This window comes from Oryctolagus cuniculus, chromosome 18 (assembly GCF_964237555.1).
Source record: "Oryctolagus cuniculus chromosome 18, mOryCun1.1, whole genome shotgun sequence".
Lineage (NCBI taxonomy): Eukaryota > Metazoa > Chordata > Mammalia > Lagomorpha > Leporidae > Oryctolagus > Oryctolagus cuniculus.
The window spans coordinates 8199778-8226357 of NC_091449.1; the positions used below are offsets into that span (position 1 = coordinate 8199778).

Genomic DNA, 26580 nt, shown 5'->3' on the forward strand with positions numbered 1-26580 from the left:
CGCGCGGGCGGAGAGCGAGAGGCGGGGCTCAAGGCGCGTCGGCCAATCGGCGCGCGGCGTGCGGCGGCTGGGGCGGGAGGCGGAGCCCGGCAGGGGGATGATGTCACCTGGAGCGAGTAGCGCGCGGCGTGGACCGCGAGCGGCGACCCCGGATCCCGGCAGGGGCGCGCTCTGCCCCTCGCAGCGCTCGGGACGCCGGGGCCGGGCGGGCCGCAGGATGAGGAGAAAGGCTGGGTTTGCAGGTGAGGGAGGCTCCCGAAAGGCCTTGCTTTAGTGGGCAGGTGGGGAGGGGGTGGTTGAGCGCCCAGCGGGCGAGCGCACCTTATGCTGCACCCCTGCCGCCCGCCTCGGGAACTGCACGCGGCGCCCCCACCCCCGGCTCCCACGCAGACGAGCGTGCGGCCTGCAGGGCTCCCCCGGCGGACGAGGCAAATGGTTCGCTCCGCCCCGCCCACACAGAGGCCGCCCACTGGCTCCCGCCGCTTCGGGACTCCGCCGTCAGACCAGCCTTGGAGGAAGGGGCTTGGCCTTCGCTCCGAGCGTCTGTCTTCTCCGGCTCTGGCCCCGGTCGCCTTGGAAAGGGGCGTCCTGGCAGCTCCCCCCCGCCCGCCCCGGCGCCCCAGGGTGCAGGATAGACACGCAGACACTCAGTGAGGGGGTCCAACATCTTTAAATAAGGAGCCAGCGACAATAAATACTGTACAGGGGTGAGGGTGAGGGTCCAGATCTGTGCTGTCAACCTCGGGACTCCAAGGATCTGCAAGGGGGGAGGGCGGAGAAAGGGGAGCCAGGCTCAGCGCAGGGGGCGGGGGGCAGCCCGGCGGGGCACCACGGGGTCAGGCAGGACCGGGGTTCCAGAAGCGAGGGCCCAGGGAGCTGGGGGCCCTCCGGGGGGGGGGGCCCTCCCGGCCTGCGCGGCTGGGTCAGCATCCCCGCAGGGCAAGGGGCCGACGCTGGGGGTGGCAGTCCAGGCCCGGGGCGGCCGGGGCCGGGGGCTCACGAGTAACTCTGGTGCTGCTGGCGCCGGCGGGCGGACCGCATCTTCTCGAAGCGGGCCTCCATTTCCTCCAGCACGCGGGGCGTGTACCGGACTACCAGCTTCACCGAGCCCTGGGCGGCCTTGAGCAGCTCCACCGCCTTCTCGTGCTGCTCGCCCTCCACGCTCTGCGGGGCGGGGCGGGACAGCTGGGCCTGGGGCCCGCCCCCACCCCCGCCCAGCACCCATCGGGGATAGTGCTTGCCGAGCCTGGTGCCAGCCCGCAGGTGCTGGGGCCTCAAGTCCTGCTCGTGGGAGAGCCATGAACTCTTGGCTCCGTGTCCCCCCCAGAGCCCTCCAAGTGCCCCTGGCAGGGGCGGCCTCATGTCCCGCTCAGCCGCCGAGCCGGACGTCCGGGCCCAGGCTGGTCACTTCCCTCCCTCCTACCCTAGCTCCGTCCTGCTTTGCACGGCCCCTGACTTAGCCAGCCTGCAGTCTCTCCTCCATCCACCTCCCACAGTCCCCGGGGTGCGGGTGTCTTCCTGTACCCCTAAGCTGGGCCTTTCGCCCCGCCACGACTCCCCAGCACCCTGGGCACAAAGTCCCAGCTCCTCTGCAAGGCTGGCCCTGGCCGCCTACTGCACCCATGGTGCTCTGAACTCCCTGGCTGCCCCCGCAGGGACAGAGGTACGGCCCCGGTCGCCGCCGTCACCCTCAGCCACAAACACCCCCTACCTTCTTCACCCAATCAGATGTTGCTTCTCTGGCCAACCTCCCCTGTTCATGCACTGGCCCGGGGCTCCACGTGGACTCAGACCCGGTCAGGGTGCACCTCGCTTGCCAAAGAAGCGGAAGCCCGCTTCTCTGAGGGCGCCCGGCCTGCAGGGACTGTGCTGGCCTGGACAGGCTGTGCCCCCGACTCACCACACCGTTCACCGACAGCAGCTGGTCCCCACGCTTGAGGCCTCCGTGGCGGTCGGCCACGCCTCCGGGGATGACCCGGGAGATGTAGATGGGCGAGTTCTGCTCCTTGCCGCCCATGATGTTGAACCCCAGCCCCTCATCGGTCTTGGGGAGCTCCACCACCCGAGGATGTGCGTGGCCCTCACTGGCCGTGAAGGCAGCCACAGTGGCCTGGAAGAGAGAAGTGGGGGTGAGGGCCCTTGCGCCGCAGTGGGTGGGCTCACAGGCGGGGTGCGCGCGGGACACTGCCGGCCCTGGGCTGAAGGCTTGACCTCTGAAGTTACTTGGAGTTGCTGCCATGCCAGAGAGAGAGAGAAACCTGTCTCCATCCTGCAGACGCGGGCGTTCGATACCCAGCACCTGTCAATCTTGTTTTTAGCGGTGGAAAACAAGGCCTGGCGGGGAGCTGAGCGGCCCCAGCAGCAGCCACCTGGTGCAAGCTTGGGGGAGACTGCAGGGCCGGGGGGGACCCGGGGGTTCGCCACCAGGCACGCAGGCAGCCACTGCCTTCCACTTGTAGTTGCAAATGACATTTGCTTAAGTTTACAACGCGCAGTTATTTAAAGGACGCTATGAATAAGTAATAAGGGCGGTCCGTGGAGTCCAAGGAGCAGCAAGCGAGCAGCGATGACTGGCACCGAGCTAGACCCGGCGGTGGGGCGGCTGCCGCGGGCGGGGGCTGGGGGCGCCTACCTTGGCCGTGGCGTGGGCCCGGATCTCGGCGCTCCCGGCGATGTCCAGCGTGTCGTAGAGTTGCTCGTACACCTGGGAGAGGAGGCAGCCGCATCAGGCAGCCCCCAGCCCCTCTCTGCCCCTCCCACCCAAGGGGGCCGCCCCGCCCCCGGAGCTGCGGGAGCCCGGGCGCCCCTGCGCCGCGCGCCTCTCACCTCCCGGATGGCGGAGCAGAAGCGGCTCTGCAGGACTCGCTGGAGGGCCTGCAGCTTCTGCGGAGGCAGCTCCCCGCTGCGCTGGAGCCGCTCCAGGAGCTCCACGGCCCGGGACACGTCTGCGGGGCAGGGCGCGGAGTCAGACGCGCGAGGGCGCGGGGGCCCCGGGCTGAGCCGCCGCGACCCCCGGCCCCGCCGCAGGGCTGCGCGCCGAGCGCCCCCGGGCCCTCCCACACCCACAGCCCGCCCCGCCCACCCCGAGGGTCCGCCCGCCCGCCCGCCGCGCCGGCCCGGCCCGCGGCTGCGATCCGACGACGCGGGCCGCGGGCCGGGTGGGCAGGGCCGCTGGCGCCCGCTTACCCCGCTCCAGCCCCAGCGGCTCCACCAGCGCAGCCATGGCGGCGCCACAGCTGCCAGCCGCCCGCCTGCCCCGTCGCCGGCCAGGGGGCGGGGCTGCACGAGGCCACGCCCCGGAGACGGCGCCCCCCGCGGCGGCGCGGCGGCGCGCGTGCGGCTGCGGGGCCCCGCGCCCGGGCGGGCCGGTCCCGCGGCAGCCCCGGCCCGCCCCTATCGTTCTCCCACAGTCGTTCAACAAGCAGCCGGCTACGGCCGCGCTGGGACTTGGGATGGAGCAAGGTCGTCCCCGACAGGACCGTGGCCTCGAGTCCCGGGAGGAGCGGAGGACAGGAGAGGGGCGCGCGCAGGCCGCGCTGGGCTGCGAGCACCGCGGGCCCCAGCGGCTCAGCAGGCAGGTGCGGTGCGGCCTCGTGCGTCGGGAACTTGGGCTGGGTCTGTGAAAACCACCGTGGAGGCGGGGCTTGGGCGGGAGCAGGGGGGAAGTCCCCAGGGTCCCCAAGGCGACTACCCAGGCGCATGGAGGGACAGATGGGGCGAGGGGACAGCGTGGCTGCGGGTGAGCGGCAGGGCTTTGGGGCTGCTGGCCGAGGTCTGTGTGGAGGAGGGGTGTAGTACCCACAAGATCCCAGCTCCGGAGCTCAGCGCCTGGCCTGCAGCTTTGGAAATCCGGGCACCGGAGAGAGCCTAGCTCGGCCTATTCCCCACTGGCCCCCGGGTGGTGCAGCGGGTGAGACGGCTGCCTGGGTTTGAGGCCCGGTTCCTGCTTCGCTTCCGGCACTCGGGCCCCTGACATCCCCGTGGGAGACCTGGACCGAGCTCCCGTCTGGCTGGTTGCTGAGCGTGACTCTCACTCCTCCTTTGCCAGGAGGAAGGAACCATGAGATCAGGATTTCCTAAGGAGTGAGTGGCTGATCCCCCGGGACACGTGTGTCCCGCATCGGCCTGGGTTCAAGGCCCGGCTCCCTTCCACGCCAGCTTCCTGGTGCCGCAAGTAGTTGTCTCTGCCACCAGGCGGCAGACCTGCTGCTGCCTCTGGCCTGGTCTGGTTCTGGCTGCTGGGGGCGCGGGGGAAGATCTGCCCAGCTCTCTTTGCTTTCCAAATTTAAAAAAAAAAAAAAAAAAAAAAAAAAAAAAAACCTTTGAGAGGATGAGGGAATGCAGACCAGCGGCGGCCCGCCGTCCTCTGGTTGAGCTGGACTGGGCTGTGGAGTCCAGAAGAGGCCCGGTTCAATGTGGGGGTGCTGGAGCAGGTGTGGAGACCCCGTCTCTACAGCATTTCCATTGTCAAGATTTAACTGGAAGGCAGAATTAGAGGGAGGGAGACACAGGGATCTTCCATCGCTGGCTCACTTCACTCCCCCAATGGCTGAAGCCAGGAGCCTGGAACTCCATGTGGGTCTCCTATGTGGGTGCCGGGCACAGGCACTAGCTTTCCCTTGCACATCAGCAAGAGCCGGATGGGACGTGGAAGACCTGGGACTCGAACCGGTGCCCACGTGGGATGCCGGCATCACAGGCTGAGGTCGAACCCCCTTCTCATCCTCTTCCTGGCACAAGGGGCTCATCATGAAAACACCAGTCCTGGGGCCAGCGCTATGGCGTAGCGGGTTAGGCTGCCACTCACAGTGCTGGCACCCCACATGGGCGGGCGCCAGTTCGAGACCCAGCTGCTCCACTTCCTATCCAGCTCTGCTATGGCCTGGGAAAGCAGGAGATGGGCCATGTCCTCGGGCCCCTGCACCCACGTCGGAGACCCAGAAGCGGCTCCTGGCTTCAGATCGGCGCAGCTCCGGCCACTGTGGCCAATTGGGGAGTGGACCAGCGGATGGAAGACCTCTCTCTCTCTGCCTCTCCTCCTCTCTGTGTAACTCCGACCTTCAGACAAAATAAATAATTTTTTTTTTTTTTTGACAGGCAGAGTGGACAGTGAGAGAGACAGAGAGAAAGGTCTTCCTTTTTTTGCCGTTGGCTCACCCTCCAATGGCCGCTGCGGCCAGCGCACTGCACTGATCCGAAGGCAGGAGCCAGGTGCTTCTCCTGGTCTCCCATGGGGTGCAGGGCCCAAGCACTTGGGCCATCCTCCACTGCCCTCCCTGGCCACAGCAGAGAGCTGGCCTGGAAGAGGGGCAACCGGGACAGAATCCGGCGCCCCGACCGGGACTAGAACCCAGTGTGCCGGCGCCGCAAGGCGGAGGATTAGCCTAGTGAGCCGCGGCGCCGGCCAAAATAAATAAATCTTTTAAAAAAGGAAAAGGAAACACAAGTCCTGGTACCTTCCCTACGTCTCCCACTTCGACGTCGGTTGGAGCTGCCTGACTGGCCGGCTGTGATGGTGCCGCCTCCCTGCCCTTACTCTTCCACTCCCGCGGCAGCAGCTTCCAGGCTGGTGGGACACCCAGCGCCAGCTCAACACGGAGCCCGAGGGGAGCTGAGCCCGCCTCGGCCTGCGATTTCCACGCACCTTTCCTTTTCTCCCAGTCTCGATTTCTTCAAAATCCCCACCATGGCTGCTGTTCTGCGGAGTCTTTTGTCCCTGAACTTTCTGAGAACCTCACCAGGATCTGGACCAACTGCCATCCTGGGACTTCCTGCCGCTGAGCTATGGAACCACATCACTTCCTTTTGCCACCACGTTTAAAAAAAAAAATCACTGAGACAGAGGCTGTTCCCACACACAGGCTCAGTCTGCCAGTGCCGACAGCTGGGCCAGGCCAGATCTGGGAGCCTGGAACACAACCTAGGTCTCCCACAGACGGCAGGAAACCCAGGTCCCCCCTCATCACGGCTGCCTCCCGGACTCTGCATTAGGAGGGGAGGTGGGACTCGAACTCAGGTACTCTGACACGGGACACGGGTGCCTGAACTGCCAGGCAGGATGCCCACTATTTCAAGTCCATTCTGGTTAACAAGTCCTCAGTAAACTTGCTAATAACGCAGTACGGTGTCTCAGTTCGTCCAAATCTTTCCCGGCACTCCTGGTGTTTGGTCGGCTTTCACGCGAGTGTCTGATCAACCATTAGACCCACCAACAGGATTCTCCACTTGCTCTCCCAGCTCTGACTTCCACCCGAGGTCCTAGATTCCAGATGTTTCCTTGTCTCAGCTTCGCCCCCAGGTCTGTTTCCAGCCTCCGCCTTGCACGCCTGGTACATCCTGATAGACGCCAAGTGCTGGGTAGCTGGTGGAGAGGAGCTCCTGGCACGCCCGCCCGTCTCCTCTGCGCAGTGCTGTCCCGTCCACCAGGGCCTCGTCTCCCGGACAACCACCGGCTCTCACCTGCCCCCTCTGGCCTCTCAGGTAGATGACCACGGGCTCTCACCTGCCCCACTCTGGCCTCTCAGGTAACTGTTCTGAGTTCCTGTAGGAGCTGGCAGAGGCCCGAGACAGGGCTGCACAGATCCGGTGCCCTGCGCTCTCCTCTGGGGCGTGTCCCGTCCAGTCCCAGCTGCCCCTCTGACCCTGTCTAGGAAGACTGACGTTTCCTGGTCTGTTCCTCTGTGCTACACTGCTACAAATCCTCCAGGAAAACACAGTGTGCCTAAGGAGGCATTTTACATGGCAGGTTTGTGCACCAGCGCCAAATGGGCTTTCAGTTAAAACCAGACGCCTAGTGGCAACACCCAGGACACCTACAGGCGCAGGTTAACCCGACACACGTCCAGCACCTGCCTCTCCGTTCACCTCGCGGTCTGCTGTTGCCTACTACTCTGGCAGGTGCCTGAGCACCTCTGACCGGAGGCTGCTGCAGAGCGTCCCTCTCAACAGGCAGGCTGCGTCAGGCCATCGGGCCAAGGTCACAACTGCCAAGACAAACCCGGCGCCAGCTCGTGTTTGAACAGGCAGCAGTGGCCCCGCTGTGCCCGCGCCGGCCGTGCTCCGCACAGGTTCTGCCTCGTCTCCGACTCTGGTTCTGGATCTTCTCACACTCCCTGAGGCTCTGCCTTCTCCCACCCGCGTGTGCCAGGCCCACTCCTCCTCTGCTGTCCAGGACCTGCAGGGTCTCTGCGGCTTCCGCGCGCCATTCCTGACGGGGCAGGAGGCATGAATGCCATCTCGGCTCTGCCCCGCAGCCCTCGCTGGGTCTGCACCCTGCTGTTCTCACGGACCCACCCTTCTGTTCTGATGCGGGTCACCTCGCCTCTTCCTCGACACGCCCTGCGAGCAGCACAGGCAAAACCAGGAAGCCACCAGGGGCAGGGCCCTGCGGGGGCTGCCGTACCCCACCCTGGACAGCTCGCACTCTGGGGACAGCCTCGGCCTGAATACACCAACTCAAGTCCTAGGCATCTCTGGAAGACACCAACCAAGGCAGGGCTGAGCCATTACAGGAGACGGGGCTGCTGGCCCAGTGAGAGCAGCCAGGAAACACAGATGCCCACTGTCAACAGGAAATTAATTTTATTTTTAAATCCAAGGGACAACAAATAGAGCCCCCCTCTTGGAGAGCAAACTTAGGTAGCCAAGTTTGGGAAGAGGGACAGGAGGAGGGAGGGAGCCGCCCTCACTCTGGCGCGGCCTCCATCAGATACCCGTTCTCTGGAGCGAGGTACCCGTCGCCTCCCTCAGACTCCACGTACACGTCTCGGCCGTCGCTGCCCAGCCCTTCCAGCCCGTTGTCCTGTCCGCCGCCGCCGCCGCCACCCCCGCCCCCACCCCGGGCTTCATCCCTGCCCCGCTCTCCACCCCGCTCCCCCCGCTTGTGCTCGCGGTCCCGGTCCCGGTCGCGGTCCCGGCGCCGCTCCCGCTCGCTCCGGTGGCTCCGCCGCCGCTCCCTGTCGCGATCCCGGCCCTTCTCCTCTGGGCCATCAGGGCCGTCAGGCCCGAGCTCCCCAGGAGGCCCATCGTCAGCAGGCGCATCCCCAGCCTCAGAGGGCTCTGCCATGTCGCCGCCGCCGCCGCCACCACCTCCACCACCACCTCCACCTCCACCACCGCCACCACCACCTCCGCCACCGCCGCCGCCACGCAGCTCCTCCTTGCGTTCCCGCTCGCGTCTTGCCCGCTCCCGACTCCGGCTGCTTCGCCGCTTCCGGTCCCGGTCCTTGTCCTTGCTCCGCTCCCTGGAGCGCCGCCGTTCGTCCTTGTCTCGGCTCCGTGAGCGCCGCCGCCGGTCCCGAGAGCGGGAGCGTCGCCGTTCCCGCTCCTTGTCTCGCTCCCGGCTCCGCTCTCTGCGCTCCCGCTCGCGGTCCCGGTCCCGGTCCCTGTGGGGAAGCGGGGAGGGGCCGGGCCTGGATGAGGGGAGCAGAGGTGTGTGGCAGGGCTCCCCAGGTGACCACCCCCCATCCCAGGACACAGGGCGCCCAATCTTACCTCTCATCGTAGCGGGATGTGTCGTCACGGCCGGAATGTCGGATGTTCACGTCAGCCCCGCCTCTTCTGGTACCCCCCAGGCCGCCTCCTGGGAGCAGGGCGGGTGAACAGGGGTCAGCGTGCACAGGGCACAAAACTAAGCGCCTCCACTGGGGTGCCAGTCATCTCATGTCCTCACTGGACAGCCATGCTCTGCAAGATCCTCAAGGACCTCCACAAAGCACCGGGTGGGAAACACCACAGCTAGAACCCAGGGCTGACCCCGAAGCTCGCTTCTTGTTCTTACCCACTGTGCCCCACAGCACCCCCAGGACCTCCCTCCCTCCCTCCCTGCAAGTCACCTTCACCCTCACACCAACTGGAAGCCAGGAAGATTCCCAGCTGAAAATGCCAACTGCTTAGAAGGCACCAGCGCTGGCTGCTGGCTAAGACCCAGCTCCCAAGCCACGCCCGAGCTCCTCACCAGCCCCTCCTCTCGGCCACAGTCCTTGTGCACGCCCGCCTTCCCCTGCAGCTACCCAAGCCCTGCTGGACTACAGGGCTCCCCTCCGCATTCAGGCCCACACTTGCTCTCTGTGGGAGCTGACTCCCCCCTCTCCCCCCGACCGTGCAGTGGGGACGCCGCCTGTCCCCAGCAAGAGACACAACACCTTGTAAGGGCAGCCGCCGTCTCGGCCACGCCCACCGACTCAGTAGGAAGAGGTGGGCTGGGGCACGGCCCCACCTGCTGCAGAACCTTTCTCAACCGCTCCTCCCGCCACAGGCCTGGGGGAAAGCAGCCTCCCGCGTGACAGTGACAAGGGAAAGAGGCTGCTGCGATCCCGGGGAGCAGGCAACTGACCAGCACAAGGCAGCTACACCACTGGCTCCAATTTTCAGGTCAACTGGATGGGCTGAGCCAGCAGCTTAGAGAAGAGGGGAGTGAGTGGCCAGCTACAAATACACCCACGTCCTGCATCAGCGCACCTGGGCCTGATCCCCAACTCCTGACCCAGCTGGTGCCGCTCAGTCGGGTCCCTGCCTCTCACACCGAGACGTGGACTAAGTGCCATCTTCAGCCCAGCCCAAGCCACCGCGGGCTTTCAGAGAATGAGCCCGCAATGGGGGCTCTCAAATACACAAAACCAAATAAGCAAACATGAAATGTGAAGTCCACACAAAGATGCAGTTAAAGGCCAGTTACAGTAAACTCCTGAAGACTCTACGCATATTTTTTCCTAATAAACATCTGCGATGAACGTTCAGCTGTCATCTCTGACCCCTCCACACGGCAGGGAGCAGGCGTCTGTCTGGGAGACGCGTGTGTGTGGCTGAGCAGTCAAGGTGTCCTAGCCAGCACCACCCAAGAGCCTGAATGCCTACTGAACGGGAGGATTCTCCATGTTAGAAGACTCTGCGAGGTCGGGGCTCCCTGTGCAGGAAGTGAAGAGCCTGAAGAGCCTACCCTGCCGCAGGCTCTGGCGCACAGTGGACGCGTCCCCGGGAAGCCGACTCGGGAGTGTGTGGTCTCCCCAGCCAGCCAAGTGCGGAGCGAGCTGGAGGGCCGGGCAGGCCTGACAGGCGCCTGCTGAGAGCATCCCGCGGGCCAGGCATGCGTGTGACAGGACCTCGGCCCCCTCCCAGCCCGACACCGAGTCACGCAGGTGAGTCCACCCCCGGCGCAGAGACTCCCCCGGACCGAGTGAGGCAGGAGTGCCGGCGGGCCGCGGCAGCCGCCCTCGGCCGACAAGGCAGAAGCGAGCTGCAGGCCTGAGGCAGGCTGCCCCACCTGTGACAGTCCCCGGGTCCTCCTGAAGACCACTGGCAAATCGACCGAGAGGGCAAATGACCCGCAGCGAGACGGGCCACGTGATGTGAGGGGCTGAATCCAGCGGGCTCACAGGGCCGGCTGCCCGTGTCGCGCCCAGCACACAGCAGCATCAGCCACCAGCGAGTAAGAGCAGCAACCGAGTGAGTGGCGTTCAAGTCCTACCGTGTGCCCCCGCCACACTGGGCAGTGAACTCTGACATCACCCCCTCTGTCCAGGGTGAGGAGAATGAGGCAGAAGTGGGGAGATCCACCAGCTAACACACAAGCCAGCGCCTGCTGCTGGGCTCCCTCTCCACGCCAGCGCTAACCGCACACACACTGAGAAGGCGGCGGGCGGCGATGGAGGAAGGGCGAGACCGGCGGAGGGGGGAGAAGCCAGGCCAGCAGCGGCGGGGGTACATACCTAGCCGCCGGGGCCGCCAGCCCTTCACGGTTCGGCCCCTCTCCACGTCCACAAGGACCCTCCTGCCATCAATCTTCTTGCCGTCTGCGTGCTTGTAAGCGGCTGCAACAGACGTGGGGAGGGGAGGGGGGGGAGTCCCCAGAGGGTCCTCTAGTCAGTTCAGGACCGGAGCTGAGCAGCCCCGCCCCACAGGTCCCCACATCACTCGCACACACACGCCCACCAGACAGCTGGGCAGCTCACAGCCAGACCACCCCTCTCCCAACCCCGTGAGGGGCCTGCTCCATCATGCTGCCAGCTTCCTACTTCAGCACCCCCCAACGACTACTGGGGGGGAGGCAAGGCATCCACCCCAACCTCCAACGCCCATCGCTCCCAGGCCCTTACTACCCCACTGGATGGAGCAGCCCCCTCCTGCCAGGGCGGCCAAAGTTGCTGCAAAGAAACTGGAGGTTAACTTAATGCTGGACTCTGCTGTGGGGGAGGGGCTCCTCCACAGCCCCAGGCATGCACCCTCAGACAACATGCTGGGGCAGGAGGCCCGCCTGGGCCACTCCACACCCCAGGTCACACCATTTTGTTGTTGTTGTTGTTGTTGGGGAGAGAAGGGTGAGTATGGGTAGAACAGACATCAGAACAGAAAATGAACCAGAAAGGGGTGGGAGAAATCCTTAGAAAATGGCAGGAGCAGAAACGTGGGCTGGGTGCTCCCAGGGGGCCTGGAGGGGCCCCCGAGCAGGGCCAGTGGAGGGAGGCATGGGGAGGCGTGCGGTGCTACCAAAATCCCTGCCTTACCTGAGACGACTGACCCTGTCACCCCCAGCCCCACCCACCTCTCCCTCCACACCCAGCTCTGCAGGCGCTGGGCTCCACCCCAGCCTGAGCCTGTCAGGGAAGGGGGAGGAGCAGAGAAGAGGAGCTGCTGCTCGTGGGCAGTGCAGGCCCAGCGCCCTGGCCTGTGGTACATGGGCTGTCAGGATGAGGCCAAGAAGTTCCTAACGCCCCCACCCAACCCTGGCCTAGGAAGCTGTCCTGGACCAAGCACAATAATACCCTGCCCCGCCCCAGCCCGCTCCCCCCCAAATAACAACCAGAGGAAGAGAAAAAGGTGCCATTTACCGATGCCGGCCTTGCGGGTGTCCAAACCGAGCGGGATGGGGGGGGCTCGGCAACTCCTGGGGGCCTGGCGAGGAGGCGGGCTTCCCGGGGGGGGGACACGGGACCGCTTACCTGGAGCCCCCAAGCTTACCTGAGCACGCGCACAGACCCCACACCCACAACCATGGGGCCAGCTAAAGCTACAGGGAGGGGAACGGGGGTTCTAGGGAGCCCTGACCGGGAGGAACCGCATCTCCTACACCTGGAGACGGGCCGAGGAAGCGGCAGACCCCAGGAAACCTGCAGGCCTTGAAGAGGGGCCGAGCAGCACCACGTGTGCGAAGCTGGTGAGCCCTGGGCTTATCTCGATTCAGTTTACAAAGCAGGCTGAGGTCTCAGAACACCTGTCTGCCTTCACCAGTGCCCGACACAGTCCACACTCGACCAGGCGCAGGCCACCCGTCCCGTACAGGGCAGGACTCCACCTCCACACTCCCTCCCACTGCGCCGCAGCCCCAGGCCGGCACGTGGGGCACAGACTCCAGGGTCTGGGAGGAGGCTGCTGTGCTCTGAGGAGGGGCCACCCGGCCCCTGAGCCCAGAGAGGGGGAACTAAAGGAGTGGGATCAGTCAAGCAAAGGAACCCTGCTTGGGTTCAGTGTCCCAAACCCCAGAAAGGCCCAACCCAGAAGAACAGCAGAGAAAACATGATTGTGTCGTCTAGGCTTCTCTCTCTTTCCCTCTCTTGCGTCTCCAGACGGTGGAAGGTTCCTAAGCCAAAGCCTGTGACACTTTCAGTTGTTTGCAGCTACCTCCTGACCCCGCCCACCCCCAAGCCCTGGTTCCATGCACTTCCGGGAGCTCCAGACTGCTCTACCACCTCTGGAGCGTGGCTGTGTGCCACAGCCAGCCCTCAGGAGGCCTGACCACGGGAAGGACGACGGCACCCAAAGACCTTCCAGGGCCACCACAGTGCCAGCCCCACAGAAGCCAGGGGGACAGGGAGCGGAGGGCTGGAGGGCTCCACGTGGAGCCCCGCCCGTGCACCCGTCTTCAGTGTTCCCACCACCTGCCACTGCCGGGAAGCAAGGCGCCGGGGGCCGGGGGAAGCCAAGTGCAGAGGCGGCTGCCTCCCATCGGAGTTCACCCCTCCCTCCTGGCTCAGCAAGAACATGAGCGCACGTGGATGGGACAGGAGGGACGGAGGGCACCCAACAAGGAAAGGGCTGTGGCGGCGGGGCGGCTGGGGGAGGAGGGGCGCCTCGCTGTTCCTGAGCTGCCTGGCTAAGCTGGGCTGGTGTGCGGTGCTGAGTGATCTTACCCATGATACAAACCCTTATACCAACCATACACTGAGGTGTTGTAAGGGGAGCGTAAGCATCAGCTGCAAGCCAGCTGCGTGGTGGCTGCAGTGACAATAAGAACAGTCAATTAATACGGCGGCCCCTGCACACGCCGCAGCCCTGCCCGCCCCCACCCACCCATCCCGGCCCGTGTGGACGCCGCCGCAGCCTCCAAGGGGGCTTTGGAACTGTGGGGGCAGGCGCTGGACACGCCTATCACCCCACTGCCCACCAAGGAACAGGGTGGGGGGCCAGGGGTGGGGAGGCAGAGGGTGGGGTGGCCCAGCCCCAGCTCTACTGGGGGGGAAAGAGGTCAGGTTCAAAGGCCAGTCCTCGTTCCAACCTGGCGACCCCCAACTCTGGTTGGGGGGGATGATGGGGAGAGGCTCCCCCAAAATCCAGCCCCTCCCCCCACCTCCAGCCGGCCCCAGCCCCCATCCGGTTCCCTCCTTGCCCCTGAGGTTCAACGTGTGACACTTACCTCCCCAGGTTCACACACACACACGTTGTGGGGGATTTGGTTTTTGTTTTTTAAAAAACACATATATAAAAAAAAAAAGAGATATCAGAAACAGAGGGAGGAGGAGAAGAGACACTGCTAATGTCAGGTGTGGCGGGGACAGACAGAGCGAGCGCGGGCCAGCGGGAGGGCTGCGGCGGGGGTACTCACAGTGCATGTCCCGCTCGTGCTCGTACTCGATGAAGGCGTAGCCGCGCGGCTTCCCTGACCGCTTGCTGTAGACCATGTGTATCTGGGGGGAGGAGGGGCAGAGGTCAGCTCTGCCTCACGGAACCCGACCCCCCCCCACAGCCTGCTGCCAGGCCCCCAGCTGGGCGATGGCAGCGACAGAGACCTCGGGCCCTGTCTCTCCAAGCTCCCTGGAGACTTCTGCTCTTAGGGCAGGAGCAAGACATAGAAAGGAGCAGCAACGAGTAGGTTGAGACCTCAAGAATGAACGAGGATCAACAGGGATGAGCAGGCTGTCAGCCCGCCCAAGTGGACAGCAGTAACCCCAGAGGCCCAAGGGCTCGGGAGAACAAGGCAGCAGTTGGCAGGGGACACAGCATAGTGCGGCTGCAACACATTTTTATGACGGGGATCCTCAGAAGCCACGGAAGAGGGTAAGCACCCAGAGCGCTAGGCTGAGGTGTTGACCTGCGAGAAGCTGCCTGGGGCCAGCCCACATGGTGGGCAGAGGCAGCAGCTCTGAATGCAAACAGGCAGGGGAGCTCTCAGGTCCAGAGGAGGAAGTGCTAATGCAGACACAACATCCAGCAGTAAAGCTGGGGGGGGGGGGCGCGGGGCCTGGAGGGTAAGTCCCCGAGAGAACAACAATGGGACATGGCAGGGCACAGGGACACAGGTGTGGAAGGGCCACAGAATAAGGTCCTGGAAGGCCAAATTGTGTAGCGACTGAACCTCTGTCCTGGTATGATAAACCACGGGAGGGGCCGGCGCTGTGGCATAGCAGGTCAAGCTGCCACCTGCAGTGCTGGCATCCTGTACAGGCACCGGTTCAAGACCCAACCGTTCCACTTCCTGTCCAGCTCTCTGCTATGGCCCGGGAAAGCAGTGGAAGATGGCCCAAGTCCTTGGGCCCCTGCACCCACGTGGGAGACCTGGAAGAAGCTCCTGGCTTCAGATCGGCCCAGTGCTGGCCATTGTGGCCATCTGGGGAATGAACCAGTGGATGGAAGACCTCTCCCTCTCTGCCTCTCCTTCTTTCAAATAAAATAAATAAATCTTGGAAAAAAAATAAATAAATAAAGGAAACCATGGGAGCTCTGAGAGATGACATCAGCTCTGGGTGTCAGAAAGATCCCTGGGGCTGGCACCATGGTGTAGGGGGCTAAGCCTCTCCCTGCACTGCCAGCACCCCACGTGGGCACTGGTTCGTGTCCTCTTCCTATCCAGCTCTGTTAATGGCCTGGGACAGCAGTAGACGATGGCCCAAGTGCCGAGGCCCTGCACCCACATAGAAGATCCGGTAAAAGCTCCGGACTCCTGGCTTCTGGTCAGTCCAGCTCCGGCCATTGTGGCGGTTTGGGGAGTGAACCAACAGATGGAGAATCTCTGTCTCTCCCTCTTTGTCTGCAACTATACCTCTTAAATAAAATAAAATCTTGGGACCAGCACTGTAGCACAGTGGGTAAAGCCGCCGCCTACAGCCCTACGGCCTACAGCCGTGCCAGCAGCCCATATGGGCACTGGTTTGAGTCCCGGCTGTTCCACTTTCCATCCAGCTCTCTGCTGTGGCCTAGGAAAGCAGTGGAAGATGGGCCAGGTGCTTGGACCCTGCACCCATGTGAGAGACCTGGAAGAAGCTCCTGGCTCCTGATCAGCGCAGCTCTGGCCATTGCAGCCAGCGGGTGTTAGACCCCTCTCTCTCTGCCTCTCCTCTGTGTAACTCTATCAAATAAATAATTCTTTAAAAAAAAAAAAAAAAGATCCCTATGGGATAATGTGGGCGGGTGTAGATTAGACGCAGAATGAAGGTCTGGGCAGGGCTGTTGCAACACTGGCTTATAGTGAACCAGGGAGCTTCGGGGAGGCAGCAGCACCTGAAGCTCATTCACATCACTGCCACTCCGTACCCAGCAATCATGTGGGCAGACACAGCCACAAACTCACCTGGTTCTTACCAGGACTTGAACCCTGGGAGCCCACAGAGCATTCCATATTGACCCAATCACATGAACAAGGTCAGGGCGAAGGCTCCACGAGTGGGGGCCGGAGTCCTGTCAGGGCCTGGACAGGAGAGCTCTGCACAGGCCCGTGTGCTGTCCAGCACTGGGCTCAGCGGTCTGCGCTCACTACTGCCCAGTGAGGGCCACCCTTCAGAGACGAGGAAGGTAAGGCAGAGAGCATACTTGGGTTTGAACAGGACTGGGATCCTGAGCTCATGAAGCCGTTTAATCCCCCAAAGCCCTAAGCTAACCGGCCTGGCAAGAGGCAGGCTGGATCCAATTACAGCGTCAGGGAAGTGGGGGCCCTCAGGTCCCTGGAGGCCGTCCTGAGAGATCAGGGAGGTGGGGGCCCTCAGGTCCCTGGAGGCCGTCCTGAGAGATCAGGGAGGTGGGGGCCCTCAGGTCCCTGGAGGCCGTTCTGAGAGATCAGGGAGGTGGGGGCCCTCAGGTCCCTGGAGGCCGTCCTGAGAGATCAGGGAAGTGGGGGCCCTCAGGTCCCTGGAGGCTGTCCTGAGAGATCAGGGAGGTGGGGGCCCTCAGGTCCCCGGAGGCCGTCCTGAGAAGTTTGGCTACAGGAGCTGAGCTGGGCCAGCCATGCGCTGTGCTCTGGGATCAAACTCCACCCACAGCCTGGATGTGAAGTCCTACCCCCCCGTCCCCCCCTCTGTTAAGTGTCAGGTACTTCATCATGGCAACAAAGAGCACTCAAGTGGTTTTTAAATTAAATGAAGAAATGCAACTAAGTCTGAAGCCTTGCTCTACAGCAGGAGCTGCGCGCATTTCCTGTAATGACCCAGGAAGTACAGCTCCGGTTGAGGTCACACAACTTGGTCTTCCGCAATAGCAGCCAGACAACGTGTGGACGCACGGGCCTGCCTGTGCACCGACGGCCTCACTGACAGATGTCGGTGTGCTCTGCTGCCTCCGCTCAGCGAGCAGGCCTGACTTTTACTCCTGCTCCCCAATTCCATGGCCCCCGGAAGCGCAGTCAGGTGCCAGGACGATCTGAGGCACTTTCAGGACTGGAACCCAGCCTGCTCCCTCCCAGGCCACTGTCCCCTCCTGTAGGCACCCCGGCCGGCACTTACTCTCTTGATGGGCCCATACACCTCAAACTCTCTCCGGAGCTTGGATTCTGTCGTGTCGTAGTTCTACAAGGAGACAAACAGGAAGGTGAGTGGGCGGAGGGAGCTGTCCAGAGCCCGGGAGCACCCCCAGCACTACCCTGCCGTCCTTTTCCCCAGACCCAGCCTGTCAGCAGCCTGGGGTTCCCGGGCCAGGAGCTGGGGACTCACCACTCTCGCCACAAAGAGGGTCTTGAAGGCGTCCCCCTGAGCGTTGGGATCATTGTGAGGGTCCCCTGTGCAGGAAGAACACTCTGTAAGCAGGACACCGGCAGCGACCTGGCACCAGCGAGGGGCGCTGCTGCGCTGCGTCTCTGCAGCACAGCACTCGTAGACGGAGATAGCCACACCACAGGTCCGGCTTCCTTCACACTAGGTCTAACAGCCGCTGCAGACCAGCAAGCCCTAAGGGACCAGGGGATCCCAGGGGGCTTCTCGGCAGAGGCAGCCATAACCCAGCTGAGCTGTCACGTGGGCCTGCACTGCCCACTGGACACACTACAGCTGCAGCCCCAGGGAGCCCCAGGAGGGCAGTCCAAGCCCTGCTTCCCTCAATGCGCTGTGGCCACTAGGAGGAGCCAGTGAGAAGAGCTGTCACCACACCCGACACCGACCCTAGCCCTGACACTGTCCCACCTGGCCACCGGGGAGCCACCCTTAAAGGAGCAGCCAGAGGGGCCGGCATCCCACATGGGCGCCAGTTTGCGTCCCAGCTGCTCCACTTCTATCCAGCTGTTATGGCCTGGGAAAGCAGAAGAAGATGGCCCAAATCCTTGGGCCCCTGCACCCGTGTGGGAGACCTGGAAGAAGCGCCTGGCTTCGGATAGGCGCAGCTCCAGCTGTTGCAGCCATCTGGGGAGTGAACCAGCAGATGGAAGATCCCTCTCTCTCTGCCTCTCTGGAACTCTTTCATATAAATAAATGTAAAAAAAAAAAAAGAAGAAAGAAAGAAAAAGAAAAAAGAGAAAGCAAGCAGCCAGGCACGTACTGAACCTCAGTTCGGAGGTGAATGGGTGTTACACAGTGACTGCGTTGCCACTGGGAAACCTGCATCCCTTATCAAGAGTGCCTGGCTCCACTCCTGGCTACTCCGTTTCTGACCCAGCTTCCTGCTAACACACACCCTGAGAGGCAGCAGTGACAGCTCAAGTGGCTGAACCCGGTGCTACCCACACAGTTTCCAGACTGAGTTCTGGGCTCCCAGCTTTGGCCTGGCTTAGCCCCAGATATTACAGGCATTTGGGGCAAGAACCAGCAAACAAAAGATCTCTTTGCCTTTAAAACATAGTGAAAATGGGGTCGGTGTTGTTTCCTAGCAGCACAGTGGACAAGGCCACCGCCTACAACACCGGCATTCCATGTGGGCGCCAGTTCGAGTCCTGGCTGCTCCATTTCCCAACCAGCTCCTTGCTAACACACCTGGAAAAGCAGTGGAAAATGGCCCAAGTGCTTAGGTCCCTGCACCCACGTGAAATACCTAGAAGCTCCTGGTTTTGGACCAGCCCAGCTCTGGCCACTTAGGGAGTAAACCAGCAGATTAAAGATCTCACTATATAACTGTCTTTCTTACCTTTTTTTTTTTTTTTTTTTATTTTTTTTGACAGGCAGAGTAGATAGAGAGAGAGACACAGAGAAAGGTCTTCCTTTGCCGTTGGTTCACCCTCCAATGGCCACCGCGGCTGGCGCACCATGCTGATGCGAAGCCAGGAGCCAGGTGTTTCTCCTGGTCTCCCATGGGGTGCAGGGCCCAAGCACTTGGGCCATCCTCCACTGCACTCCCTGGCCACAGCAGAGAGCTGGCCTGGAAGAGGGGCAACCGGGACAGAATCCGGCGCCCCGACCGGGACTAGAACTCGGTGTGCCAGCGCCGCTAGGCGGAGGATTAGCCTGTTGAGCTGTGGCGCCGGCCTATAACTGTCTTTCAAATAAATAAAATAAATCTTTAAAAATAAAATAAAATAAAAAGGAGTGAAAATAATTACAAGGAAAAAAAACTCTGCAGGAGATTTGATGCCCAAAGTCGGTGACGTCAACACAATGGCTCCTGCCTCCCACGGGAGCCTCAGACTGCACAGTGGGGGCAACGCGCCAGGGCAGAGCTCCCTGCAGGAGGCCCAGCGCAGACTGAAGTCATAGACTGAAGTCATGAAGGAAATCCTCCAAGAACGTAAACCGGGCCAAGTGTCAAGGACGACCTGCAGGACTTACGGAAACTCCAAGATAATCCTTTGTGTCCCTGCAACACTTGTGATTCTCCATGCTCAAATCCCTCCATCTCTACCAGCTCACTCATCATCCACTTAAAAAGTGATTACTAATTTTTAAAAGATTTGTTTAAAATATTACAAAGAGAGACAGAGTACTCAAGCTCCTGCCACCCATGTGGGAACCTGGGTGGGGCTCCAGGCTCCTGCCTTTGGCCTGGTCTAGCCCTAGAAGCTGCGAACGAAACAGAAGACCCCCGTCACTGTGCTTTTCACATAGCAAACAGACACACAGGCCTGCGTAACGGCACAGCAGGAGAGCCAGGCCTGGGACGCCTGCACCCCCTGTACGTGCTAGTTGGAGTTCCAGCTGCCCCACTTCCATGCAGCTCAAGACTGATCAAACACCTGCCATCCACATGGGAGACCCAGATGCAGCTCCTAACTCCTGGCTTCGGCCTGGCCCAGCCCTGGCCACTGTAGCCAACTGAGCAATGATCCACTGAATGGAAGACCTTGCTCTCTCTCTCCCTCCCTCCCTCTGTAATAAATAATTAAAAATGCAAAAAAAAATCATAACTGAGAAGGTAGCAGAGAGGTTGGCCAGAAGCCCAGCCTGTGTGTGCACACAGGCGCACTCTGCTCCCCCTCTGCTTCTCACCCTACCATTAGCAATCCTTGGCTAAAGGGCTTATCTGGGCACTGGCCCAAGGCAGGGGCCACAGGAGTGGACTGGGGAGTTGGGAAAGCTCTGTGGCTTTCAGACGGCTGAGGCAGCATCACAGAACGCTTGCTCTCTGAGCAGACTCTGACAAGCCTCCAGAAATACAAAGAAAACCAGGAGTAGCAAGTCCTGAAGAAAGTCAGTAACACAAAGCGTATCACGAGCTCAGCGAGCGGCAAGCCCAGGGCCCGAGCGGCCGGGGTGACCTGTGACCCTGCGCAGTGAGCCTCTGCAGCCAGGGGTGGAGGATCTCAGAGGCAGATCAACTGCACTGGACCCATTCTTTCCTGTAACTGAGACGTGGAAATTCGTGACCTCCCATGAACCAGCTGCAACCATCACCATGCACTGGATTATTTAAATCGGCCCCGACATCACACTACTCTGGTCTCAAACAGAGGCTTTATAAAAGGCGTGCGGGGCCAGCCCTGTGGTGCAGCAGGTTAAGCCCCTCCTGCAGCACTGGCATCCCGTAGGGCACTGGTTAGCTCCAGCTGCTCCTCCTCCCATCTAGCTCTCTGCTAACAGCCTGGGAAAGCTGAAGACCCTGCACCCACGTGGGAGACCCAGAAGCAGCTCCCAGCTCCTGACTTCAGGTCAGCCCAGCTCGGGCCATTGCAGCCATTTGGGGAGTGAACCAGTGGATGGAAGACCTCTCTGCCTCTACCTCTGTCTATAATCCACCTCTCAAATACATAAATTAAAAAAAAAAAAAAGGGTGGGTGGCAGCTTTGTGGCTTATAGCAGGCAAAGCTGCCACATGTGGTGCCCACAGCCCATACAGGCACTGGTTCAAATCCCAGCTGCTCCACTTCTTACCCAACTCCATGCAAATGTGTCTGCAGAAGACGATCCAAACACTTGAGCCCCTGACCCCCCGTGGGAGACCTGGAAGAAGCTCCTGGCTTCAGCCTGGCCCAGCCCTGGCCGTTGTGGTAGTGGGTAGTAAATTTGGGTAGTGAATCAGCAGATGGAAAACCTTTCTCCCCCTCTCCCCACTCTGTAACTCCTCACTCCGTAACTCTGCCTTTCAAATAAATAAATCCTTATTAAAAAAATATCCACAAAACGAAAGCCATAACCACAGCACGGTCAGTACGTCTGAAGGTTAACACTGGGAGGCCAGCGTGTGGCACAGCAGGTTAAGCTGCTGCTTGTGAAAATGTCCGAGTCCCGGCTGCTCCACTTCCGATCCAGCTCCCTGTGATGCACCTGGCAAAGCCGAAGATGGCGCAAGTGCTCGGGCCCCCGCCACTCACGTGGGAGACCCAGATTCAGTTCCTGGCTCCTGGCTTTGGCCCGGCCCAGCTCAGGCTGCTGTGGCCATCTGGGGAGTGAACCAGTGAAACCCATCACTCTTTTTAAAGTCTTATTTTATTTATTTGAGAGATAGAGTCACAGAGAGGGAGGGAAAGACTGGAACCGATCTGTCTGCTGGTTCTCTCCCCAAAGGGCCACATTGCTCAGAACAGGGCCAGAATGAAGCCAGGAACCAGGAATTCCATCTGGGTCTCCCACAGGCGTGGCAGGACCCAAGTACTCCAACCTCCCTCCTGCCTTCTCAGGTGCATCCGTAGTGAGCTGGAACAGATGCAGAGCAACCAAGACTCACACCAGTGCTGATAGGCGATGCTGGCATGGTAAGCAGCAACTTAACCCACTATGCAAAACAGCAGTTCCTGAATAAATATTTTCATAAGAAAAAGTTAACACTGTAATTCTATAACCTCATTAAGTTCCATACCCAAACTTCCTCCTTTGGAATGGCTTGACCAAAAAAGGGCATTTTTATAATTAGGTCTCTTAATTTGAGGTCCAAACAAGTACCACACATTTGATGAGTGTGTCTTTTACAACTCCCCCCCACACACACCCACCCTCTTTGTAACCTATTAACTCGGGGTGGGGGTGTTGCAGGAGAAATTGACGGAGACTGGGTCAGTTCGTCCTGTACACCGTCTCGCAGTCTGATCTGATGCAAGGCATCTGGAACACTGGGCAGCGAAGGGGGGCTGCAGTCTATGCTCATCAGACGTGCAGTACTCAAGGAACACCCTCCACGGCCTCGGGTCACGGGCGATGGTGGAGGGGCCGGCACTGCGGCACAGCAGGTGAAGCCTCTGCCTTCAGTGTGGCGTCCCACATGGGCGCCAGGTCAAGTCCCTGCTGATGGCCTGGAAAAGCAGCGGGAGATGGCCCAAGTCCTTGGGCCCCTGCACCCACACGGGAGCCCCGGATGAGGCTCCCAGCTCCTGGGTTTGGATCTGTCCCCATTGTGGCCATTTGGGGAGTGAACCAGTGGATGGAAGACCTCTATCTCCTCTCCCTGTGTGCAACTCTGCTTCTCAAGTAAATAAAATAAAGTAAACCGTAAAAAAAAAAAAAAGAAGAAAAGCTCTAACTCTGCCTTTCAAATAAGTCAATCTTTATAAAAAACCTAAGATAAGCTGGGTGGTGAAGCGAGGCGTTATTTGCACAGCTGGACAGGGAAGGAAACAGCCACAGGCAGGGGAGTGCCCACTGCAGGCGCACTGGGTCTGGGACGCCCTGGAGCCCCGCAGCCAGGCCGGCCTGCTCGTGAGCTCAGGGAGACAGCTGCAGGTGTCTGCGGGAGCGGACAGGTCTGTCCCCGCAGGGAGTGAGGCTGCCACCGACGCCTCCGCAGGTCCTCAGTGAAGGAGGCTGCAGGCTGCCTCCCGCCCCCTCGCCAGCTCAGTGAGCAGCTACGATGGACGTCTCCGGCAGTTTCTCCTGCACTTGGAAGGGCCAGCACCACCCCAAAGGGCAGGGAGCGCAAGCAGAGCCAGGACTGCTCACTGCTGTGCAGCTGCCACCTCAGCCTGTGGGGTCCCCCAAGTGCACGCCCCTCCCCACAACTAAACCCTACAGCCTGCTAAATAAGCAAATCAAGAACCCTGCCTTCACCAAAATCAGGCCTTCGGGCGAGCAGGATACGAGGCTTGGCCTGGGGAGGACAGAGCAGACAGAAGAGCACTTACACATTTTTAGCTCCGTCTCCACTTCCTGCTGTCGCCGCTCAATCTTTTCTCTTCTCTGTTGAGAAAGGCGAGGCAGAGCTGTGAGTGCAGACTCAAGTGCCCCGACGCCAGCAGCCGTCTGAAGGAAGCGGCCCCCACCCCCTCAAGGACACTCCGGGGAGGGAAGTACCTTTCTCTCCATGCGTTCCTCCCGGGTCTCTGCACGCGTTGGAGGGGGGGCATCTCGAGGGTCCTGGGAACAAGAACGGAGGGACAGGGTGGAGGGACGGGGACAACCAGCGAATAGCACAGCGCTGCCCCACTGTCACAAACACACGTGGGCAGTTCCCAGGCCACACTGGAGGCAAAAGTGACAAGATCAATGCACATCCACAGACCGACGCTGTCCACAAACTCTGCGGTCTGAGAGAGATGAAAAGTATCTGGAAACTTCCACAGCAATTTGACAGAGCAGTGTTACGCACACTCACTCCAGAGATAAACCCCAACCTTTACAGGTGCTTCTTTTGATTTTTTTCTTAAAGACGGGAACAGCCAAGGTCAGGGAGCCCAGGCATTCAACCCAAGCCTCTTACACTTGACCACCAGCCTGTTGCCTTTTTTTTTTTTTTATTATTTGACTGACAGAGTTAGAGAGACAGAGAAACGTCTTCCTTCTGTTGGTTCACCCCCCAAATGGCTGCTCCGGCTGGAGCTACGCCGATCCAAATCCAGGAGCCAGGTGCTTCTCCTGGTCTCCCATGGGGTGCAGGGGCCAACCACTTGGGCCATCCTCCACTGCACTCCCTGGCCACAGCAGAGAGCTGGACTGGAAGAGGGGCAGCCGGGACTAGAACCCGGTGCACATATGGGATGCCGGTGCTGCAGGCAGAGGATTAACCAAGTGAACCACGGCGCCAGCCCCAGGTGTTTCTTTTGAAAACCCCAAGAGCTGACACATGGCACAGTGAAGCTGCCACCTGTGGCGCCAGCATCCTCTATCAGAGTGCCGGCTGGAATCCAGCTGCTCCACTTACAATCCACCTCCCTAATGCGCCTGGGAAAGCAGCAGACGATGGTCTGAGTGCTTGGTCTCTGTCATCCACGTGGGAGACCTGGACAGAGTTCCTGGTTTCTAGTTTTGGCCTGGCCCAGCCATAGCTTCTGCAGCCATCTGTGGAGTGAGCCAGTGGACAGAAGACCTGTCTCTCCCTCTCTCCTTCTCATTCAAAATAATCTCACTACATTTATTGAAATTTTCAATCTTGGGCTGTTGCAGCAGCGTGGAAGATGAAACCTCTCTACAGCGCTGCATCCCACACAGGCACTGGTTTGAGTCCCGGCTGCTTCACTTCTGGTCCAGCTAAGGCCTGGGAAAGCAGCAGACGATGGTCCAAGTGCGTGGACCTCTGCACCTTCACAGGAGACCCAGAAGAAACTCCTGACTTCTGGCTTCAGACCAGCACAGCTCCAGCCACTGCGGCCATGTGGGGAGTGAACCAGTGGACGCAAGACCTTTCTGTCTCTCCCCTCCTCCTCTGTAACTCTGCCTTTCAATTAAATAAATACTAATTCCTTTAAGATAGTCTCACAGGTCCCTGTCTTGCACCGACGACGACGTGTCTGAGGACGTGACAAAGCAGAGTGGGGGCGGGGGCGCTTGCTCAGGAGAGCAGCAGCAGGAGCTGACACCTGGGCACGTCCTGAGGGCCAGGCAGCTCTCTGAGCCCTCGCAGCCACTCCGTAGGCAGCGATCACCAGACAGAGTTGCTGGCCTGTGCCCATTAAATTAATTTAATTGGCTAATAACACTTCCCAAGCACGAGTTCACTGGGAGTGGCCAATCCAGTAAGAGCCACCTTGTGTCACCTCGGCTCTGGAGCCTCCATCGCAGCCTCTCCCTACAGCACTGGAGCGGCCTGTGACACGGACCGCCCTGAGGCGGGGTCATCACCCGACCTTACAAATGAAAACACTGAGATCCCGGAGCCTAAGCTGCACCAACGGTGACCCACAGTGCAGATCTGAGAGCCCCAGGCTACGGTCTTAATTACGCCACCCACACAGTGCCAATTCTTCAGGAACGACACTCCGTTAACAAGAACGGCAAATACAGGGGCCGGTGCTGTGGCACGGTGGGTTAACACCCCAGCCTGCAGCGCCAGCATCCCATAGGGGCTGCCAATTCGACTCTCCGCTGCTCCACTTCTGATCCAGCTCTCTGCCACGGCCTGGGAACGCAGTATAAGACGACCCAGGTCCTTGGGCCCCTGCACCCGTGTGGGAGTCAGGGAAGCTCCCGGCTTCGGATCAGCTCAGTTATGGCTGTTGCGGCCATCTGGGGAGTGAACAAGTGGATGGAAGACCCCTCTCTCTCTAACTCCATCTTTCAAATAAAGAAAAATAAATGTTTTAAAAACATGGCAAATACAGTCACAAATGCTGACACGTATCGACTGCTTGGTACCAAGCGCTCTGCCGTAAATGCTATTTATTCTCCGTCCTGCTGTCAAAGACAGCGAATGCATCGTGGGGATTCTGTACCGCCCAAGACCACACAGCAGAGAAGCACCCGGCGTCCGCGGCCGACCCCTCCCGCCGCGTCCTCCCCAGCGCCTTCCAGGGGCTGCCCTGCCAGGCCCCCCGAGGCCTGGAAGTGTCCACAGCCGCGAAGCCGGCCTGGCTCACCTCGAACTCCCGGATGTAGGGCGCGATGCCGCAGTAGGGCTGGTTGTGGTGCTTCTCGTGCGGCAGCTTTTCCAGGGGCGGCAGGTAGGGGATGGGGTCCCGGGGAGCGAAGAGGGCCAGGAGGTTGGGCGGCAGGAACTGGGTCATCTTGCCAGGTCTGGGGAGAGAGGGTCAAGGCCTTGTGGCGGCTGCCTCGCCCGGGGAGCGCGCCGCCGCCGCCGCCGCCGCCGGGGGAACAAAGGCCGAAGCGCGGGCGAGCGGGCAGTCGGGGCTGCGGCCGAGGGAGGCGCCCGGGGCGGGGGTCGCAGGCGCTGGGTAGCCGGAAGTCGGCGCGCACCCCGCTCCCCGCCCCCACCACGCAGGGGCTTGTGGGTAGCAGGTCTGGGCTCCCGGCGGCGAGAGGCATTGTGGGTAATGGTCCAGGGCGCCCCGAGAAGCGAGGGAGGGGGCGGGGAAAGGGCAACAAACGCGCAAGGGCCTGTGGGAAGGGGACGGCGGCGGGCGGGGGCGTGTTTTGGGGAGAGCGCCGAGTGTCCGGGAAATTCTAGGCGAGGGCCGCGGAACGGTGCTGCAGGGGGGACGCGGCCGTCAGGGAGGGGACCCCGGCCCACCGCAGGGGCTTGTGGGTAGCGGCCCCGCACCCCCTCAAGACCACTGGGTCCCACTCACCCGCCGCGCGGTGCCCTCCTCGGCCTGGCGTCGGTCCGGGGGCTCGCGGCGGCTGCGGCGGCCCTTCAGCAACAAGCACTCCTGCTCCGGCTTCGACTCCGGCGCCGTCGGACTCGGTCGCCCGCCCCCCGCGCGCGCAGCAGGCCTCTGCTCGCGAGCCCGCGCGGCTTCGGCTCGCAACGGGAGCAGGAGGTGGAGCCCGGCCTCAAATCCCTCCGCCGTCGCCCTGCGCACGCGCAGCGCCAGCCGCGCGCAACCGACCTACAGACACCGGGGCCGCCGCGGGCACGGCGCACGCGCGAGGCCCTTGCCCCGCCTCCCGGCGCCTTCAACTGCGTGCCGCGGCTGGCTGCGGCCGT

At 61.5% G+C, this 26580-nt stretch overlaps 2 protein-coding genes and 1 long non-coding RNA gene across 5 annotated transcripts; 1 reads left to right on the forward strand and 2 right to left on the reverse strand.

Moving 5' to 3' along the window:
• The first annotated feature begins 60 nt into the window (after positions 1 to 60).
• LOC127485603 (uncharacterized) lies at positions 61 to 7839 on the forward strand. Its single transcript, XR_011384189.1, has 2 exons — positions 61 to 242; positions 5098 to 7839. It is a non-coding gene; the product is annotated as an uncharacterized lncRNA (long non-coding RNA).
• Positions 652 to 3335, reverse strand: LIN7B (lin-7 homolog B, crumbs cell polarity complex component). 2 transcript variants are annotated; one of them, XM_051828824.2, is made up of 6 exons: positions 3187 to 3335; positions 2827 to 2945; positions 2633 to 2704; positions 1901 to 2110; positions 1001 to 1164; positions 652 to 757 (listed from the first exon to the last, which is right to left on the reverse strand). In XM_051828824.2, exons 1-6 carry the CDS (start codon positions 3221 to 3223, stop codon positions 736 to 738), a joined length of 624 nt encoding a protein of 207 aa, XP_051684784.1. In that variant the 5' UTR covers positions 3224 to 3335; the 3' UTR covers positions 652 to 735. The 2 variants fall into 2 exon arrangements, with proteins under 2 accessions (XP_051684784.1, XP_051684783.1); XM_051828823.2 differs by lacking the exons at positions 652 to 757; positions 1001 to 1164 and having other exon boundaries at positions 1359 to 2110.
• SNRNP70 (small nuclear ribonucleoprotein U1 subunit 70) lies at positions 7565 to 26488 on the reverse strand. Of its 2 annotated transcripts, none has more exons than XM_017339804.3 (10): positions 26222 to 26488; positions 25553 to 25709; positions 23055 to 23117; positions 22886 to 22940; positions 17130 to 17194; positions 16923 to 16985; positions 13817 to 13898; positions 10707 to 10808; positions 8494 to 8581; positions 7565 to 8384 (listed from the first exon to the last, which is right to left on the reverse strand). In XM_017339804.3, the coding sequence occupies exons 2-10, from the start codon at positions 25697 to 25699 to the stop codon at positions 7685 to 7687; spliced, it is 1365 nt and encodes a 454-aa protein (XP_017195293.3). In that variant the 5' UTR covers positions 25700 to 25709; positions 26222 to 26488; the 3' UTR covers positions 7565 to 7684. The 2 variants fall into 2 exon arrangements, with proteins under 2 accessions (XP_017195293.3, XP_051684779.2); XM_051828819.2 differs by having other exon boundaries at positions 7565 to 8411.
• Between the last annotated feature and the right edge of the window lie 92 nt (positions 26489 to 26580).